Source organism: Pelodiscus sinensis, chromosome 7 (genome assembly GCF_049634645.1).
Source record: "Pelodiscus sinensis isolate JC-2024 chromosome 7, ASM4963464v1, whole genome shotgun sequence".
Taxonomy (NCBI): domain Eukaryota; kingdom Metazoa; phylum Chordata; order Testudines; family Trionychidae; genus Pelodiscus; species Pelodiscus sinensis.
In genome coordinates this window covers 32348894-32368344 of record NC_134717.1, presented here as the reverse complement: position 1 = coordinate 32368344, position 19451 = coordinate 32348894, and the positions used below count along the sequence as shown (strand labels likewise).

At 41.8% G+C, this 19451-nt stretch overlaps 1 protein-coding gene across 9 annotated transcripts in view; it reads right to left on the bottom strand.

Moving 5' to 3' along the window:
• Window positions 1-9011: 9011 nt before the first annotated feature.
• Window positions 9012-19451, bottom strand: part of PKP4 (plakophilin 4) — a 243491-nt gene continuing 233051 nt past the window's right edge. For all 9 annotated transcript variants that reach the window (XM_075933439.1, XM_075933435.1, XM_075933437.1 and 6 more), the window contains 2 exons: window positions 12005-12078; window positions 9012-10573 (listed from right to left, as the gene is read on the bottom strand). In XM_075933439.1, the coding sequence (XP_075789554.1) occupies window positions 10325-10573; window positions 12005-12078 (323 nt within the window). In that variant the 3' untranslated portion in view covers window positions 9012-10324. The remainder of the gene's footprint in view (window positions 10574-12004; window positions 12079-19451) is intronic.

Genomic DNA, 19451 nt, shown 5'->3' with positions numbered 1-19451 from the left:
TAAGCATGGTTACAAGTGTGTATATACCCAAAGAACTCAGCAAATGCCTGATTAATAGCTATAGAATGTGTAATTATAGCATTGTCAAGAGCCTGCATGTCCTGTATAAATCTTTTCTCATTTACCATTTTTGTTTGGTGAGAGAGGAGTCAATTTGATTAATTATTATTATTAGACAATCTTTCTATTAAATGGCCACCGTTCTTGTCTGTCTGTTATGGAATTTTCAACTTGCCACTCCCGCCAGCTTCTGAGCATGCGCCAACACGGCCTGGCTCAGTGCAGTGCCGCGCGGCTCCGCTGCCACAATGGCTGATGCAGCAGGCATGCTCTGCTGCCTGCCTCAGTGTCGCAGATCCACTTGTGGGGAAATGCTGCCACAATGGCTAACGCAACCAGCGTGCTCTGCCCCCTGCCTCAGTGCTGCACCATGTGAGCCAACGCGGCAGGCGTGTTTTGCTGCCTGTCTCAGTGCTGCGCTGCACGGGTCAACGTGGCCGCCGTGCACCAAAAAATCAAAAATAAAGTTTTTGGCTAGCAATTTAGGAGAAAGGTTGGATGGCTAACAGTTAGAAACATCGTTCTTAGCCATCCAACCTTTTTCCAAAAGTGCTAGCTGAAAACTTTATTTTTGACTTTTTGGTGCATTTTTTTTTTTTACTTGTAGTCTTTTGGTGCGCTTTTAGAAAGATTATCTTTTTTAAAAGTTTAATTTTTTTTAATCTCCTGGTTCACATATTTCCAATTTATTATGCCTTTGAAAATGCAGTTTTTAATGGTCAGAGTTTAATTCTGGTTTAGTTTGCAACAAATAACTTGACAGCCTTGTAACAAAATGTTAAGTCTTCAAGATTGGCCTGACTTTCTGCTGTTTTAATTCTCACTTTTTCAGCAGCAGGTCTCTTCTAATTCTGGAGACCACTAGTGTTCCTCCTTGCTCTGGTCATCTGTCATCTGAGAGGGCTAAGGTACTGCCCTCAAACCTGTCAGGTGGAGGCAGCAGCTTCTTTAAGGCTTTGCAACATAGGTTTGTTTGTCAATCTGGATTAGGTCTGGAATTTGTCTTTTGGAAGATAGTACTAGCACCATTTTTTTAAAATGAAGGGTCTCTCTGCTCAGCCTATATAGTAACAATTTCATGACACTTTGTTCTTAAAAATGGCACTCTGTGCCCTTAAGCAGAATTCAACACACACCTATGCAGAATATTCTGAAATATCTAGGCCCTGCTCGCTCCCCATCATCTCAAAGGTGGTAGCATAAAGTAATTAAGTGGAGATATAGTTGTGTTGGCATATGACCAAACCCAAAGAGCTTCTGTCTATCAGCTACTACTACTGGAGTAAATGAGAGACACTGGGAATTTATTCAGAACTTGTCCCATTCTTCGCAAGTACTTTGGGATTTTTTTCACGTAAGATTTCCAAGTAAGTGTAAAATATTAATATATCTCCAGCGGGTAGGATGCTCCTACAGTGATGCAGTCAGGATCATCATTCTAGATGCATTTCACCTTTGGAATGTTGTTGAGAAACTTGGGGGATGGGAATCTTATGACTGCTATTAGTACTAAGTATCCTACAGAACAGACCAATACACAGCTATGTTTTTCCCTGCACCAAGTCCTGCCCACTTTTTTCTTGAGGAAATGATTGCCCAGTATTGAATGAAATGTGTAAAAAAACAAGCAAACAAAAGTAACCAAGAACCGTACTTAGACTGGAAATTAATTTGTTCTGAAAACAAACTTTTTGAATTTGGGTTTGAGTGAAAAGATCATAGTTTTGGATGTACAATTCACGTGAAATCCATTAACAAACACACTTCAGGGACTGGTGGAACATGGAAATAATTTAGAAGAAAACATTTCCATGATCACCAGCTGAAAACAGTAAAGTTCAAATTAAGACCAATACAGAAGAAATCACATTGCAATGAACTTCGTGAACTCTAGCCCAAAAGCTTAGCTTTGTGTAATTATGTTTAAGAAGAATACAGATTCATTTGTTCTAATAAAGTATCCATTTGAGGGGCTTTGTGTTTTTTGTTTGTTTTAAACACTCACTAGCCAATCTGGTATTAGCCAACCAGCTAGGCTGTTTTTCAAGTTCAACCTGATTTTAACAAATCAACATTGGTATAATGATTATTTCATTACTTTTCCAGTACCATAACATGATGGGTGTTGACAGAACAAAGAGATGGGATGTTCGGTGTAAGCATATTTAAGCCACCACTAATGACTTAGATATAAAGGGGAGAATACTTTATTGTTTTGCACTAGTTGGTCTGGTGGTGTCACGTAACTCCAAGGAGGGAAGGTCTTGTTACAAACTGAGGTTGATCAGTGATTTGCGCATATATATATATATTCAGAGAGAGAGAGCGAGAGAGAGCATTTCTAAATAGATGATTCTTTTACTGCTTGGCAGCTTTTTTACAGTGTTATGAATATTTCACCAGGAAGCACAGTTGGAAAATAGAAATCAGAATTTTAGATCTGAAAATGTACAATTAACTAGCCCTATAGCAGAAAATTCAGTGAAGTGGAGGTATTGTACACACATCAAAATAAGTGAAAATTCCCATTAATGAAATTTTTGTAAAAGACTTTATTCTCTTGAGGCAGCTACTTGATTGGTGCACATGAATTCCAAAAAAGGAAAAAACAATTTTTCAACGTTCTGCAGATAAACAGCAACAATTTTGTGGTGTAGGTGGAAATAGACATCATGACATTTCACATATCAGTGGGGGAGGAGAGAGGAATTATTTCTAAATTTGTAACAGTTGGAAACTAAGTATTGGAGTACTCTTCCTGATCTATCAGCAGCTTACAAGACTGCAAAAAATTGTAGAGTCTTGTAACATCTGATATTATCTTAAAATTCACTCAATCTTTTTCCTTTTCACCAAGCTGTCAGTTCTCCTGTAATAGCTTTCTCTTGCTCTACTTATTGTCTGTTTACAGGTGCTTCACCCATGTAGCTATAATGTAGTTAAATATGTAATAAGTCCTAATCTGTTAATTTTTTTTAAATACATGGAGCAATACAAAATTACTTACAACATGAGGTTTATAAATATATAAAAAGACTATCATGCTTTCCATCTAATTCAGTTAGCAGGTTGAATAGTATGCACAGTCGTTAAATTTTTCCACATCATCAGATTAACATGCTTCAAACTAATGACTGAAATCCATCTTCGTGTTCTTTCTCTGTAGGATAATAGTGCCATAAAGAAATATGAACTTTATGCAACTGAGTCCCCTCAGTTATCAGTTCGATTAATGGCTCCTAATGCTTGTGTATAGATCATTGAATACAAATATGCAGGACTTGAAAGGAGCTAAACTGGACTTATAGGCTGTGTCTAGACTACACAGTTCTATTGGAAAAAGATACAGCAATTTGCATATCTTTTTCCGATTCTTTTTTCGGAAAAGGCTTTTCTGACATTTGGCCCATCTACACTAGGCCAAGTGTTGGAAAAAAATCCTTTTTCGGAACAACCCTTCTTCCTTGTGAAATGAGGTTTACAGGAATCTCAAAAAAATGTCTGCCTTTCTGAATTTTTTTTTTTGGAAAAGCAGACGTTCCTTGGATGCGGCAGAGTTTTTCTGGGATACCTCCGGAAAAACTCTGCAGTCTAGATGTAGCCATAGTCTAATCCTTGTCACTCAAGTCAGGCAACCAAAATGATTAGGGGGCTAGAGCATATGACTTATGAGGAGAGGCTGAGGGACTTGGGTCTGTTTAGTCTGCAGAAGTGAAGAGTGAGGGGGGATTTGATAGCAGCCTTCAACTTCCTGAAGGGAGGTTCCGAAGAGGATGGAGGGAGGCTGTTCTCAGTAGTGACAGATGGCAGAACAAGGAGCAATGGTCTCAAGTTGTAGTGGGAGAGGTCCAGGTTGGATATTAGGAAAAACTATTTCACTAGGGGGGTGGTGAAGCACTGGAATGGGTTACCTAGGGAAGTAGTGGAGTCTTCATCCTTAGAGGTGTTTAAGTCTCGGCTTGACAAAGCCCTGGCTGGGTTGATTTAGTTGGGATTGGTCCTGCCTAGAGCAGGGGCTGGACTTGATGACCATCTGAGGTCTCTTCCAGCTCTATGGTTCTATGATTATATGATACTTAACAGCTTGTCCATTCTTGACAAATGTTTGTCTGACCTGTTCTTTAAACCCTCTAATGATGGAGATCACATAGCTTCCCTAGGCAGTTTGTTCCAGTGCTTAACTAACATGACAGGAAGTTTTTAATATCCAACCTAAACCTCCCTTACTGCAATTTAAGCTGTTGCTTTTTGTTCTATCATCAGAGGTTAAGAAGAACAATTTTTCTCCCTCCTTATAACAACCTTTTATGTACTTGAAAATTATCATATCTTCTCTTCTCCAGACTAAACAAACCCATTTTTTCCGTCTTTACTTTTAGTTCAGATTTTCCATACTTTTAATAATTTTTGTTGCTATTCTTTGATTTTTTTTCCAGCTTGTCCACATCTTTCCTGTAAAGTGGCACCCAGAACTATACACAGTTGTCCTGCTGAATCCTTCTCAGGTCTTGCATACAATATTCCTGCTAATACATCCCAGAATGTTTACTTTTTTACACACAGAAATGTAATCTGGAAGGAATCTGGTGTCAGGTAGTGAGTCCAACTCTCCTTGCCGAGGCATGATTAAATATACCTAGAACATCCCTGACAGGTGGTTGTCTAACTTCTTAAAATCTTTGAAAGACAGGGATTCTACAATTTCCCTAGGTAACCTGTTTCAGTGCTTAATTATCCTTCTAGTTAGAAAATTTAATGTTGGCATAGAACATAACAGCCTGCAAAGGAACAAATTTGTTTGGGAACTGGGGGATTAACTAACTCCCCATGGGCCACATTTGCTGCAGTCCTGGTCTATATAATTATTTTAATTAGATAGAACTCAAGTGCCTCATCAGATTCTAATAGTTGTAAGGAAGGTGACATTGTGAGTGAAAAGTATTTGACAATGTTCATAATTTTGAATTATTAAATGCAGTTACTTCTATCCAATTCCAGGAGGAACGAGAGGTAGGACAGTGGAGACAGAAGTGGAAGAAACTGAAGCCCTCATCTGAAAATGTAATAAATAACACTATCAATTATTGATTCTTGATTAAAACATTATAAACTTCACATTCATTACTATGTAATATTTATAAGCTGGCAACATTCCTACTCCTACTTTCTTTCAGAAAGAATGTTCTTTTACTTTGGGAAGCCTCATTTGCTCCCAACATCAGACTCCACCTTTATGCCCACAATGCACGAAGATTCCATTCTACTTTGAAATCTTCTCTTCTAACCAGACTCACCTCTCAGATATTTTCAAGTGTCCCATACTTATTTCAAATTTACAATCTTTTTTGCACCACTTGTTGATAACTGCATTCATTTATCCAGGGCCACTAATAATTTTTTTCCATTCATTGCTCACATCCAAATTTGCTTCCAGTGCTTTTGTTCCCCACCCATAAAGCTTTAGAACCCATTAATCTCTTTTACAATTGCTAAAATCACCTACATTTTCAAACCTAGCTATTGACTTTGGGTGCTCTCTCATAGTTTCTCTCTTTAGTTAATTCAAATGATCACCTCTGTTATGGATTTTTTCACAAACCTCCTACGTGGCTTCTTTTCCTTTTACACTTCAAATTCAAGCTCCTTTTCTTCACTGTGAAGATTTACACAGTTTCCTGAACACACTCTGACATTATCTTCTTGAAAATTCATAACAGGTTCTACCCAACCACCTCTACCAAATGCTCCATTTATCTTTCTCTCTCTTTGCGGTGGTAATTCTTATCATGGCACCTCAAGATTAAGTCTTTACTGCAGCATTAAATTAGCTTAGCATGTGGAGAGGGAGAGGGATAACTGTTGGAAAACATCAGAGGTCTATCAGTACCTATATTAGTTAGCCTGTGTCTTTCTTGAAAAATGGGTCCCTTATTAACCTGAGATAGCCTTGATTTATATCACAACTAGCCTTGTGTGTGGATGGAAGAAGATTGGGTCAACACTCAAGAAGGGAGGGTAAAGATACCTTGATAGTGAAGATAAACCCTAAGTTTGGAACAGCCTTCATCAGAGTGAAAGACAAACATCCTTCCTCTCCTTTCCAAAATCTATCCTTAAAACTCCTGTTTTGTTTAGCTTTCCATAGACACTTGTTTATATGTAACTACTAAGGGCAGGCACATGCACAGCTGTAACCGTATGCCCCTAAAACTTAACTCTTGCCCACAATAAGCATTTTCCATGCAGACAAGACCACAGATCTGAAAGCAATATCCTTTATAGGAGGTGATTACTTCTTTGATTACCTCCTAAGACCCTTTGGCAGGACAGCATGGGTGCATCTCCACTGCACCTGCAGCTCGAAATAAGCTACGCAAATTGCATAGCTTGTCAATTCTGAAATAACCTGCTATTCCAAAATGTCCCTTTCTCCTCGTGGAATGACATTTACAGGGATGTTGAAATAGCAAGCCCGTTATATTTTGAAAGAATGGGCTTGCTGTTAAGATGTGGGAAATCTTGGATATTCTGAAATAGTGCTGCAGTGTAGACGTAGCCCATCAGACTCAGTTTACTGGTATTAGTTCTCTTGTTACCGTCTTCCACTTCGTCTCCTTTAGACCCCTCAGTAATACCTCTACCTATCCTTTGACTTTGCCCCCTTCTGACTTAATTCCACAAAAGTTATTTCTACTTATGAATCCTCCAAGAAAGATTTGTACGTCTCTAAGTCTCTGTTGCATATCTTTGAAATCCCTTCAGGATTAGATGTGTTGCTTTCAATAAAGTTTTGGCTCCTGTTTTTCTTGTACCACATTTGCAGTTTAATGCTGTGGAAGAGGTATACAAAAATGATTGCTTCCCAGCTTCCTGCTGGCATTTAATTTCCAAATCAGCATCCCTTTCCCAAGGCCATCTGCTCTTTGTTCTAGTTAATTATGCCTTTTCCATTTGTATTGTGTCCTCCATGGAGATGTCAACCCAAATGCACAATTGTGAGCTTGATTCTCGTTAAAGGAATTCACCTTGTAAGTTGCACCTCACATTTTGAAACCAGACCAAAATTCTAATTGGAACATAAAAATCAGTGCGCCAAAAATAAACAATCTTGCCCAATCGTAATTTCTTTTCAACTCTTCAATTCTGAAACAGTGTATGAAAGGAATTAGCCAATAAACTTACTATACAGTTCATTTTAATTGGTATTACACTAAGACATGACAACAATGTATAAAATACAAGAGACCAATAAAAAACAAAAGTAAACTAACATAATATCCGTGTTATGGCACAGAAGAATCAGGACTGGAGAGATTTCTTCAGTCTCTTGCTTCTGAACTCTACTGAACACAATTTCAGCAGAGAAGCAGAGTCACTTCATCACACTACTGCTCAGTACTCAAGTGGATTCCTCCATAGTCTCTCTTGGGCCACCAGCACAACTGGATTCTGAGAAAAGAACACTATGGACTGTAGCCATCTGCAGAGGAAACATCTACTTTCAGGAAGCAAAGTTGTAAACTAAATCATAACTCCTCCCTTTGACAAGCAAATGATGACATCAGAGCTAAAAAAAGACACAGACTGTAGGCTGGTAGATCTTGAAATATCTTGCTAATACTTCCTAATAAAAGTAATTGCCCCCTTTTAAATTCTTTTATTATGCAGCTTTAGGTTCTCAAGATAATATGGCACTGCAAGGTATTATTATTTTACAGGTTGAACCTCTCTAGTCCGGCACCCTCTCTACTCCAGCACCCACTCTAGTCCGGCACATGACTGATGCCAAATCAGAGAATTTGCTGACCCATGGGAGGTCAATATTGTCAAGAACCATTATCAAAACTTCCACTGCTTACTGGGCTCCTAGAAGACATTTAGGGCCTAAACAACAGCACACAACACTGAGCACCAGAACTGGTGGCTATAAACAAACTTTATGGGACTGCAGGAGACCTGGCCACTCCCATGGTAAGTGGACATGGCTAACTAAAATCATGCCAGATCATGGACATTACCAGCCAACAGAGTGCCAGACTAGACAAGTTCAATCTGTATTAAGAGTCCATCACCACTTCATTTGGAGTGCATTTACACTACATAATTTGGGGTACATTTAGCACCCTATACTTGAACTAAGATATGCAAGTTTCCCTATGCAAATTGCATATCTTATTTTGAAATTTGGTGTGTCTACACAGCATCACATTTTGAAATAATGCACTATTTCGAGACATCCCTTAACCGGTTACAGGGATGCCGAAATAGTGCGCCCATTATTTCGAAAAATATTCCAAAGTAACAGGCAGATTGTTAAGATGCTGGGTAGCTATTTTGGGATACCTCTGGTATCCTGAAATAGCTGCGCAGTGTAGATGTACCCTTACATGTTTACAGTCAATTTTTAAACAGACAACACATGCAAACATATGAGTAACCCATAGGCTATTCCATTTCTTTTCAAGCAAGTTTAGAAACAATTACTGTTCTTTGGGCTATATTCTCTGCACCCAAGTGCTGTAAATTGCTATGACAACATCAACAGTCTTCTAAATAATCTGTTTAGAGGTGGACTAAAACAGGAATAAATTAAGATATTCTGCATTAATAAGATCTTTTTGGAAATAGAAGGCATGATCTGCATGGGGGTGGGGGGGGGGAGGGGGCAAATTCTGCCATTGACTATAGCTATGCAACCATACTGTACTGAGTGGGGGGATTGGCTATCAGGGTTTGACCTATATCTTATTAATTTTGTTGGGAATTTTTCATTCACTACCAGAGAGGCAGCTGTGTTCTAGCAAACACAATCAGGAGAAGTGGATTCTATCTGCTCACTTGCTGTGTGACCTTAAGGATTCAGTTCAGCTTACTGTGCTTTAGTTACCCCAGCAATGAAGTGGAGATACCTGTAAAGCACTTTGAGCTCTATAAAGAAAAATGAAACAATGGCAAATAAATATTTTAATAAATGTACATAACAAGGTTAATGGCATCAACCTCATGGGACAAATGCATGATTTATTATTGTGTTTACACAAGAATTGTAAATGGAGCAAGTGGAATATAGACCAGATGGTCAAGTAAAAAACGGGCGTAAATCTATTCCAATGTGGTTTTTTTGGCAGAAACATGATATAACTGTGAAATATCCTGGATTCACTATATTGCATCTGACAAAGTGGGCTCCAGTTCACAAAAGCTTATGCCTAAATAAATGTGTTAGTCTTTGGGTGCCACAGGACTCCTTGTTATTTTGCTGAAACAGACTAACATGGCTAGCCCTCTGAAACTTGTCATACTGAGAAAGTAAAAACACTAAGCTAGAGGAAAAAGCGAGATGGGCAAGTGCATAATTTCATGCTTTGGTATACCAGCTTGACAAATAATAAGTACACGAATTCTAGAAAGCCGGGAAAAGGGCCAAAACGGCAAGAAATATTTAAGCTTCTTATAATATGCAATTAGAATTCACATTTGTTGTACTTGTTTTTGTGTATTACACAGAAAATAAAAAATGAGCAGGGAACAACTTTCCATGGATGAGACTTCCACATTTATTTTTTCTTCCATGTGCATAGAAAATGGCAGTGAAGTATCCTATGAAAGAGGCAGGGAATGAGAAAGATGGAGATATACTTGACTGTACTTTGTGCTTCAAAATTACACCATTCATTTTTTAAACAAAAATGATGTACTGAATTTTTACTTTTATAACAGTTCCTTGTATTTTTTTGTTTAAAGATGTCAGCTTTCCAAATTTGTTTTCAAACGACACACTGCATTACAAATGATGGCACTTTTAAACAATGTGGCATTTCCATATTTACACCAATGAAAGAAATTTACAAGACGTAATAGCATACAATCTTGACATTTAGTAATAGCAATAAAACAAAAAGGGCATCCATTTTATTTTTCTGTACAAACTATCATAAGTCTTTTATTCACATTTTAAAAATCAGCTTCAATTTTATCTGACCTACACTTTTTCCAAATTCATTTTACTCAATTCTCAAACCTTTCATCACATCGCCCACACCTTCACCAGACTATAGGAACTACAAGTAATTAGATCTAAAGTCTAAACAGAGCATAAAAGTTCTGCCTTCCAATTTCTCTCTCACCTTCCTGATAAAAGCTCCTCCTTGTTCCTCCTTTTATTTCACTTTCACATTTCATCATCCAAACAGCAAACAGGCCATTCCATTTCTTCTCAAGCAAGTTTAGAAACTATAGCATTCCTCTGTGTGAATTTCTGATGCTACACCCAAGAATCAGGTGACCCTGGGTATTGTTCTGCTCTGTAAGAGGGTCGTCTAGTGGAATAGAAGTCTACATAATTTGTGGTAGATTTCAGTCCATATTGTGTCATGTAATCTGTAGAGGCTGGAAAGTGAACTCGATCATCAAAATAGGGGTCTTCATAGCTATGTGGGGACTGTAAATATAATCTGTATGCATCATAGTTCTTTCTGTTGGAGTCATCTTGACTGTAGTACAACTGCTGATGCTGTTGATAAAATGGACAAATAAAAATAATTTTTAAAAATTAGATTTTAATGGGAAATATTTAAGAGGTTGTTTTAACCTTTCCGTAAGTTTTCAAAGCCTATGTATATATAGGCTTTAATGCATTGATGTAGCTATATTTTACCCATTCAAACAATGGCATGATGTGGCTGAATCTTTGCATACTGATCTACCAAATATTACTGTTTTTTGAGCCACTATGATTTTTAGGTGCATAATTTTCAGTGGGTGCAGCTCCTCCACCGATTGGGTCAATGTTCAGAGAAGATTTTTTTAAAATTAAACAAGCATGAAATATAAACCAAAGACTAGGGGAAACAGTGGAAGAAATTCTTCATTTCCCCCCATCAATTACTCTACATCCACCATTGGTGCCACTGTACCCACTGGCAATCAGAGGTCAGAGAGAGTGAGGGGGAAGGGAAGTAGACACAGCCATATGTACTATCAAACATCCAGGTAACAAAAGTATCTTTAGACTGCATGGATTATGACTCTTCCTTCAGAAACTACCCCAAAAAAGGCAAGTCTGGAGATAGAGCTCTCGATCAGCCACAACAAGAATAGATAAGTGATTAAAGTTAAGAGGTTAAAAAAGGAAATACAAAGGCAATAAACTGGTAAGTTGTTTCCAGATACAGTAACACTCTCTAAAAAAAACCAAACATTAGAAGTGCTTTTTTTTGAAGCACATTCATAACACGCAACTGTATATTCTCTCTTTAGTTCTATTAAAGCAAACAATATTATCATTATATGTTGAACCTTGCTAATGGTATTCTTTTTAAGTAGGGATGAGGAAACTTTTTTGGGTTAGGGGCCACTGACGCACTGAAAAAAAAATCAGTCAGGGGCCACATACAAGTGAAAAGCAAAGTTAAAAAAAACCAAACATACAAACCTCACTGACCTGGCCCCCAAGTAAGAAGCAGGAGGGCAGGTGTGCCACGCTGTGCTTGCAAACACCTTTCCCTACTGCTCCCAGTGGTCACGATTCCTAGCCAATGGGAGTGATGGGGTGGAGCCTGCAAGTGAGTGCTTCCCTGGGCTGCTGTTCCCCTAGCTGGAGGTAAGGGTTGGGTAGAGGGAGTGGCAATGCGCAGAACCACATCCTCCTTTCTCTAGGCAGAGCTGGCTAGGCTGGGAGGGAGTAGGGGGAAGGCGGGCTTTAGTGCCAGCTCCCATCTGCTTTCCCCTCACATTCTCCAGCCACGTGGGGATGTGCCAAGGCTTGGAAACTTGTCTCAGGGATGAAGCACCAGCACTGGCTTGACCTGCTGCAGAGGGGGTGAGCCCCAAGCCTCATGGGTTAGATCAAGGGAAGCTGGGGTCCAGATCTGGCCCAAGGGCTGTAGGTTCCCCATCTCTGTAGGTTCCCATCCCCGTTTTAGAATGAGATTTCAAAAGTTACCTGTAGCCGTCTATTTTGTTCTCTTGCTGGTGAAGAATAGGAACTGATGTAAATTGGTGAAGCTTTGTTGGACCCTGTAAGAAATTATAGTATTTTATTATTTATATCTGTAAGCCTTTATAGTTTTTACAATACTTACAACAATTTTGTATATTTAGAAACTTTCATGTCCCTTACAGTGTTGAAATTAGTGGACCTGTTTTACAAGGATCTGATGCTCTATTATATCAAGATATTATATCAAGATAGATATCATTACGGTAAAGTAGTAATGAGAGAAGCTAAACCATGTACTTTGCACATTATTGCTATTTAAAAGAGAAAAAAAAACCTATAACCTTTCCTTCTAATTTATTTCTGTGGCATTGGGATTGAAGCTTTCCTTGTGCTGAACATGAAGGCAGAAGCCAGACAACTTTGTAACAGCCAGGAAAATTGTTTGTTTTCTGTGGCTATTTTAGTAGGTTTCCCTCTAAGTCTGGGGTGAAGAGAGATTAGGCACCTGACCACAAATGATTGATTCATTGGTCCAAAGGGAGAAAGTTTACTACTTGAGGTAAAAGACAATCTCCATTAGCTGTCAGCAGCAGGAATACCTTAATCTTCTTTGTAGGGTGTTGCCACAGAAAGGCAAAAATCATGACATAGGGGCTATGTCTAGACTGTCGCTTTTTATCGGAAAAAGTATGCAAATTGCGCTCCACAGTTTGCGCTCTGATAGTTTTGTCCAAAGAGGCTTTTCTGAAATTTGGGCCAAATTTCAGAAAAACCTACTCTTTCAGAAGAGCCCTTCTTCCTCATGGCACAAGGAAAACAGGGCGTCTGCTTTTCTGCAAAAAATGTTGTGTTCAAACTCCATAGTCTAGACATAGCATGGGTGAAAATGCAAAAACTAACATCATATAACAGGGTGGGAATTGGCAGTAAAAGGACTCCATTGGCTAAGTACTCTGAGGGCTTGTACTCAGGATTTCTGAACTGTGAGCCTTTATTTCCTGAATTAAGAGGTAAACAGTTACTTACCTTCATAATTGTTATTCTTCGAGATGTGTTGCTCATGTCCATTCCATGTACGTGTGCGTACATTGCGTGCCTGTGTAGCCAAAAGTTTTTCTCTTAGCAGTATCCATTGGACCAGCAGGGGAGCTCCCTGGAGTGGCGCCAATATATCAGCTAATATATACCTCTGTTGGCCCTCCCTGACCTCGGTTCCTTCTTACCTGACTACTCCAAAGAAAGGGAGGAAGGTGGGATTTGGAATGGACATAAGCAACACATCTCGAAGAACAACAGTTACAAAGGTAAGTAATCATTTTTCTTCTTTGAGTGATTGCTCATGTCCGTTCCATGAACGGATTCCAAAGCAGAAACCCAAAGAGGCGGGGTCAGAGTTCTTACCTTCAACTGATTGTAGGACAGCCCTCCCCAGGGCTACGTTTTCCCTCACCCTACGGCCCAGTGCATAATGATTGGCAAAGGTGTGAATAGGGACCTGGGCCACAAATGCTGTAGAGGAAGCTTGGGTCCTAGAGGAGTAGGCTGTTAGGAGAGGGGCTAGCAACCCTAGACAGCACACAACACTCCTTGATACAGGACATAATCCATGAAGAGATCCACTGTGCAGAGACCAGATGCCCCTGCAGCCTCTCTGCAATTGCTACAAAGAGCTGTGGAGAGTTACCGAAGTCCAAATAAAAAGCTAAAGCTCTCCTAACATCTAAAGTGTGTAACGCCTGTTCCTCACCCGAACCATGGGATTAGGGGTAAAAAACTGCGAGGAAAATATCTTGGGCCACATGAAATTGAAACATCGCCTTCAGAAGGAAGGCGGGGTGGGGAGAATAATCTGATCTTATCTTTAAAGAAAACTATTCGGGGGGTCTGAGGTGAGGGCTCTCAGTTCAGATGCATGTCTGACTGACATGACAGGCACTAGGAAAGACACTTCCAAGAAAGGTGAAGCAGTAGGCACATCACCAGGGTCTGAAAGGAAAGCCCCATGAGTTTGGACAGGACCAGGTTGAGGTCCCATTGAGGAACAGGCTGACAGACACGTGGATAGAGCGTGTCCAACCCTTTCAGAAACCTGTGTACCATGAGGGTCATGCCCTGGGAGCCCAGGTGTAAAGCAGAGATGGCTGCCAAGTGTACCCTCACTGAGAAGGAGGATAACCCCTGTAGTCTAAGATCCAGGAGATAGTTCAGGATTAGCAGGATCTGGACCTCCATGGGCGATTCCCACTTCTGGGCAGTCCAGATGGAGAAGTGCTTCCACCTGGCCAGGTAAATGGCCCTAGTGGAAGTTTCGTACTCCCAAGTAAGATCTCCTGCATCCGCTCCAAACACTGCAGCTCTGTTGCTGTCAGCCATGGAGCTTCCATGCCATTAGGTGCAGAGATCACAGGTTCGGATGGTGAAATCTGCTGAAGTCCTGTGTGATGAGGTCCAGGTCCAAATGAGAGGGCGACTGGCCTCAAGAAGGATGTGAACCAGTGTTGCCTGGGCCACGCCGGCATGATGAGGATCAGGGAGGCCCTGAATTCCTGAACCCACAAGAGCACCTTGCAGACCAATGGGAAAGGTGGGAATGCATAAAATAGACAGTTGGGCCAAGTGGTAAGGAGCGCATCTCCCAGGGAGCCCCACTTCAGCCCCATTAGGGAGCAGAAGCTCAGGCACTTCCTGTTCCACCTGCTGGCAAACAGGTCCAGAAGGGGAAATCCCCACTTGTGGAAGACTTGGAGGCCTACGTCCCCTCTGAGACCACTCACGACTGGAGAAGAACCTGCTCAGCCGATCCACCAGGATGTTCTGGGACACTGGGAGACAGGAAGCAACTGGGTGAATATCCGCCCCAATGCATAGCTCCCACAGCCAAAGGGCTTCTTGACACAGGGGAGGGGAGTGAGCCCCGCACTGCCTGTTGATACAGGAGACGACCAACGTATTGTCAGAAAGAACAAGGACCGTTTTGCCCCTGAGCCGAAGGAGAAAGGTCACACAGGTGAGACAGACTGCCTGCAGCTCCCTGACATTGATATGCAGGAAGAGGTTGTACCTTTTCCACATATCTTGGGTCTGCATGTCTCTGAGGTGAACCCCCCAACTGGTGTCGGATGCGTCCCTCACTAACCGGCGGGTAGGTAGAGGTTTGGAGAACAGGACCCTGGAATAGACCACCTCCTCCTTGGTCCACCAGTCCAGAGAATGCATGACCTCAGGTGGAACTGCCCCAAGAATGCAGAGCCGTGTTGCAAACCTGCACAAGCCACATCTGTAGTGGATGCATGCAAAGCCTGGCGTGTTGAATGATGTAGGTACATGCGGCCATCAACCCCAGGAGATGCATACAAAACATGGCTGTGGTCACTGGGAACTCCTGCATGCCCTGGATGGCTGTTTTGATTGCCAGGAAGTGAGATCTGGGAAGAGAGGCTGTGCCCAACACTGAATCCAGGTGAGCACCTACAAACTCCATGACTTGGGTGGGAACCAGGGTCGAGCTGGCCATGTTCAAGAGCAGCCCCAGCTTGTAAAAAAGGTCTTGCACTAGAGTGATGTCAGCTAGCATCTGATCCAAAAAAGAGCTTTGGAGGACCCAGTCATCCAGGTAAGGGAACACCTGGTCACCCCGCTTTCTCAGTGTGGCAGCCACAATGGCCATACATTTTGTGAACACTCGAGGGGGCATAGAAAGGCCAAAAGGGAGGGCCGTAAACCAATAGTGGTCCTGGCCTACCATAAAGTGGAAGAACCGCCTGTTGTGCGGTGCAACAGAAATGTGGAAGTAGGTATCTTTAAAAGCGAGGGCAGAGTACCAGTCTCTGAAGTAGGGAAGGAATGATAGACGCCAGAGTAACCATCTTGAATTTGCCTTTGGCAATGAAGACATTGAGTTCCCTGAGGTCTAGGATAGGCTGAAACCCTCCCTTGGCTTTGGGAACCATAAAGTACCAGGAGTAGAAATCCCTGCCCAAGAAACCCTGGGGAACCACTTCAGCCATCCCCAAGGTTAAGAGCTGCTTTACCTCTTCCCGGAGGAGATGCTGTGAGAGGGATCCTTGAAGAGGGATGGGGCAATAGGGTGGGAGAGAGAGGCTGAAAGGAAGGGGATGGCTTACCCCCTTCTACCGTTTCTAGGACCCAATGGTCTCAGATAATGGATTCCCAGGCCTGACAGAAAGGGAATAGGCAGTCCCTGAACAGAAAAGGTGGGGCTGGTAAGCTGTCCAAAGCCCTTGATGAATTGCAGAGTGGAGGGCAGAAAAGATTCCCGCCTGGCTGGTATCTCGGTGTGGACTAAAGGAGTGCCAGTCTGCCCATGATGGTCCGGGTGCTATGCCTGTCAGTGCTACGTGTCCCACTTGAGAGTACACGAAGGGCACATGCCTCGAGGGAGACTTGCCCTTGCTAGGTCTCTTCTTCTGAGGCACTGGGAACTGCAACCAGTGCTGAGGCCTGCATGGCGCTAGGGAGATGCACAAATGGCTGGGTGCCTCCCGCACTGACGCCAGTGCACTCTGGGATGCCAGTGCTAGATTGGACGCTCGTGTCGGTGTAAGGCCGACTCCATCAGGATAATCTTCAAATGATACTCCTTTCCCGCTTGGTACGTGGCTTAAAGGCCTCGAGGATAATACAGGCCTTGAACAAGTGGGCCTCTGCAAGGCACTTAAGACAACCTGCATGAGGGTCCCCGCAGGGCTTCTATCACTTCTTGCAGGGCTTGAAGCTGTGGAGCCCAGGCATGCCCCGCCAGATGCCCTGCCCCTGGGTGCTTAACACTAAATTCAACACTTAATAGCTAATAAAACCATAGATAAGATCAATAAACTGTTAACTACTAAAAAAACAAGAAGAACTGCTATGAGGGTTGCAGAGCAAGAGCAAAGGCACTTTCCAATGACCCTCATGAGGGGTAAGAAGGAACTGAGCTGACCCAATGCGTACTGCTAAGGGAAAAACTTCTGACAATGCGTGCATGCAGCACATGCACCTATATGAAATAGACATGAGCAATCACTCTAAGAAAAACAGGTATCTAAATGCAGAAACAGACTCATTTAACCCTTTATACAGGCAGTCCCCGAGTTACAAACGGGGCCGTCTCCCTGGTCTCCAGCAGACCAGGGAGAGGAAGCAAAGCGGCGGAGCACGCGGACAGCGGACAGCCCAGACGCGTCTGGGCTGCCCGCGTGTTCCGCCGCTTTGCTCCCAGTCCCCCTGGTCTGCAGACCAGGGAGTCGGGGAGCAAAGCAGAGCAAAGCCAAGGAGCCCGAGGGCAGCAGGACAGCCACGGCGCGTCTGGGCTGTCCCGCTGCCCCCGTGCTCCGCGGCTTTGCTCCGGACGCCTGTGGTACAGCAGCTGGGGCGCTGCCGGTTGGTCCCGTAGCGCCACTCTGGGCGCTACGGGACCAATCCGGCAGCACCCCAGCTGCTCTGCCCCAGGCGTCCTGATTCAGCCACTGCTGGTCAGTTTCAGCAGCAGCTGAATCAGGACACCTGGGGCAGAGCAGCTTGGGTGCTGCTGGGTTGGTCCAGTAGCGCCGCCGCTCCTCGGCGCTACTGGACCAATCCAGCAGCACCCCAGCTGCTCTGCCCCAGGCGTCCCCAAGTCAGCCGCTGCTGAAACTGACCAGCGGCTGACTACAGGAAGCCCCAGCCCCAGGCTTCCTGGAATCAGCCGCTGATCAGTTTCAGCAGCAGCTGACTTGGGGATGCCTGGGGTTCTTAAGTTGAATCTGTATGTAAGTCAGAACTGGCGTCCAGATTCAGCTGCTGTTGAAAATGATCAGTTTCAGCAGCGGCTGAATCTGGACGCCAGTTCCGACTTACATACAGATTCAACTTAAGAACAAACCTACAGTCCCTATCTTGTATGTAACCCGGGGACTGCCTGTATATGTTTTAGCCACTACAGGGAACAAAACCTCTAGGTGTTAGTGTGGGCTACAATAAGTTAAGTAACAGCAGAATATTTTGAGCACAACACAGATGGGAAGCCACGAATTCCTCAGTTCCAATCTTTGCTCTGCCATGAACTTCACCTGTAGTTTGATCAAATTACTTAACAATTAGTTCACACTTTCGATTTCCTATCTGTAAAATGGTGATATGCAACGTATTATCTACCTCACACGAGTGTAATGAGATGAATTAGTTAATGCTTACAAATCAATTTAGAATCTTCCACGTACTATTTAACATTTATGGCTAATGTACATTTATGAACACACACAAAAGAGTACATTTTACCCACATAAAGATACAACTATGGTCATCGCCACCACAGAATGTTATGACATTTCATGCATGAAGTTTAAGAAGCTACTGGGTCTACAAAAACAAGGATGCAAAATAAATAATTTTCAGAAGATTTTTCAATCAGATTCTATACAGAATCAAGGCGCCAAAGAAAAAATTATATGATGTGTCCATTAAAAAAATGTTACTTTACAATAATGCTAGCAGGACAAATAAATCTCACAATATATGTTTTTAACAGGCATTGCCTTAAAAAAGAACATTGTATTTGCCATGTAACATTCCAGATGTTAAACAGCCACAGTAACCATACATCATTAGTAAACAGCAGCGTGAAATCACAGCTTAAAAGAGAACAGCACAAATGAGATGTGTCCCTCAGCAGCAGTTGAATTGCCTCAGGATTTTTTTTTTAATACTCCAGCTTTTTTACACAAGGAATTTGTGATTTTCCTTGCTTAGTCTGGGGTTCAAAATTATGTGTAAGATAGTTGAGATGAGGGAAAAGAAAAAGTCTTGGCATATTTCCCCCTAATATTTATCAATAAAGCCATAACATAAAAAAATAATATTCGACAACAGTATTTGGTAATAAAAATTCAGTTTGATATACATCAAAGATCACTTTTTCAAATGGGAGCCACCATGTTTTATTATGCACTGAAACACAGCCTTCCCATATTTTAAAAGACAAACATGCAAGCTTGATATCTTCTTTCTTGGGTAAACTGTGCATTTTAAGAGAAACAGGAAAAAAACCCACCCAAAACTAACAAAGAAACAAAACAAAAACAAGCAGCAGTAGTAACAAAAACCTCAAAAAACCCCATTTCTGACCCACATAGTAAAGTTACTAAATAAAAATGAACACAAACCCAACGTAATATGTGCAGAACTTTATGTAAATGAAGCTTGGGACAGCTAAATGAGGTGTTAAGAACACACCAATTTTTACTTATACAAATTCCTTTGCAGCACAATACTTAAATTGACCTTAAGTTTTATTCCATAGTTACATTATTTTTAAACAACAAATGCAAAACCAAACAGTATAAAATGGTCATATCTGGGAGGATATGATTTCCTCAAGAAATCAATGGTGAACAACAAACATAGCATTTATTCTTCAAGACAATTTAGTTGCTGCTGAACAATACAACAAAAATAGTCCCATCATTAGTTT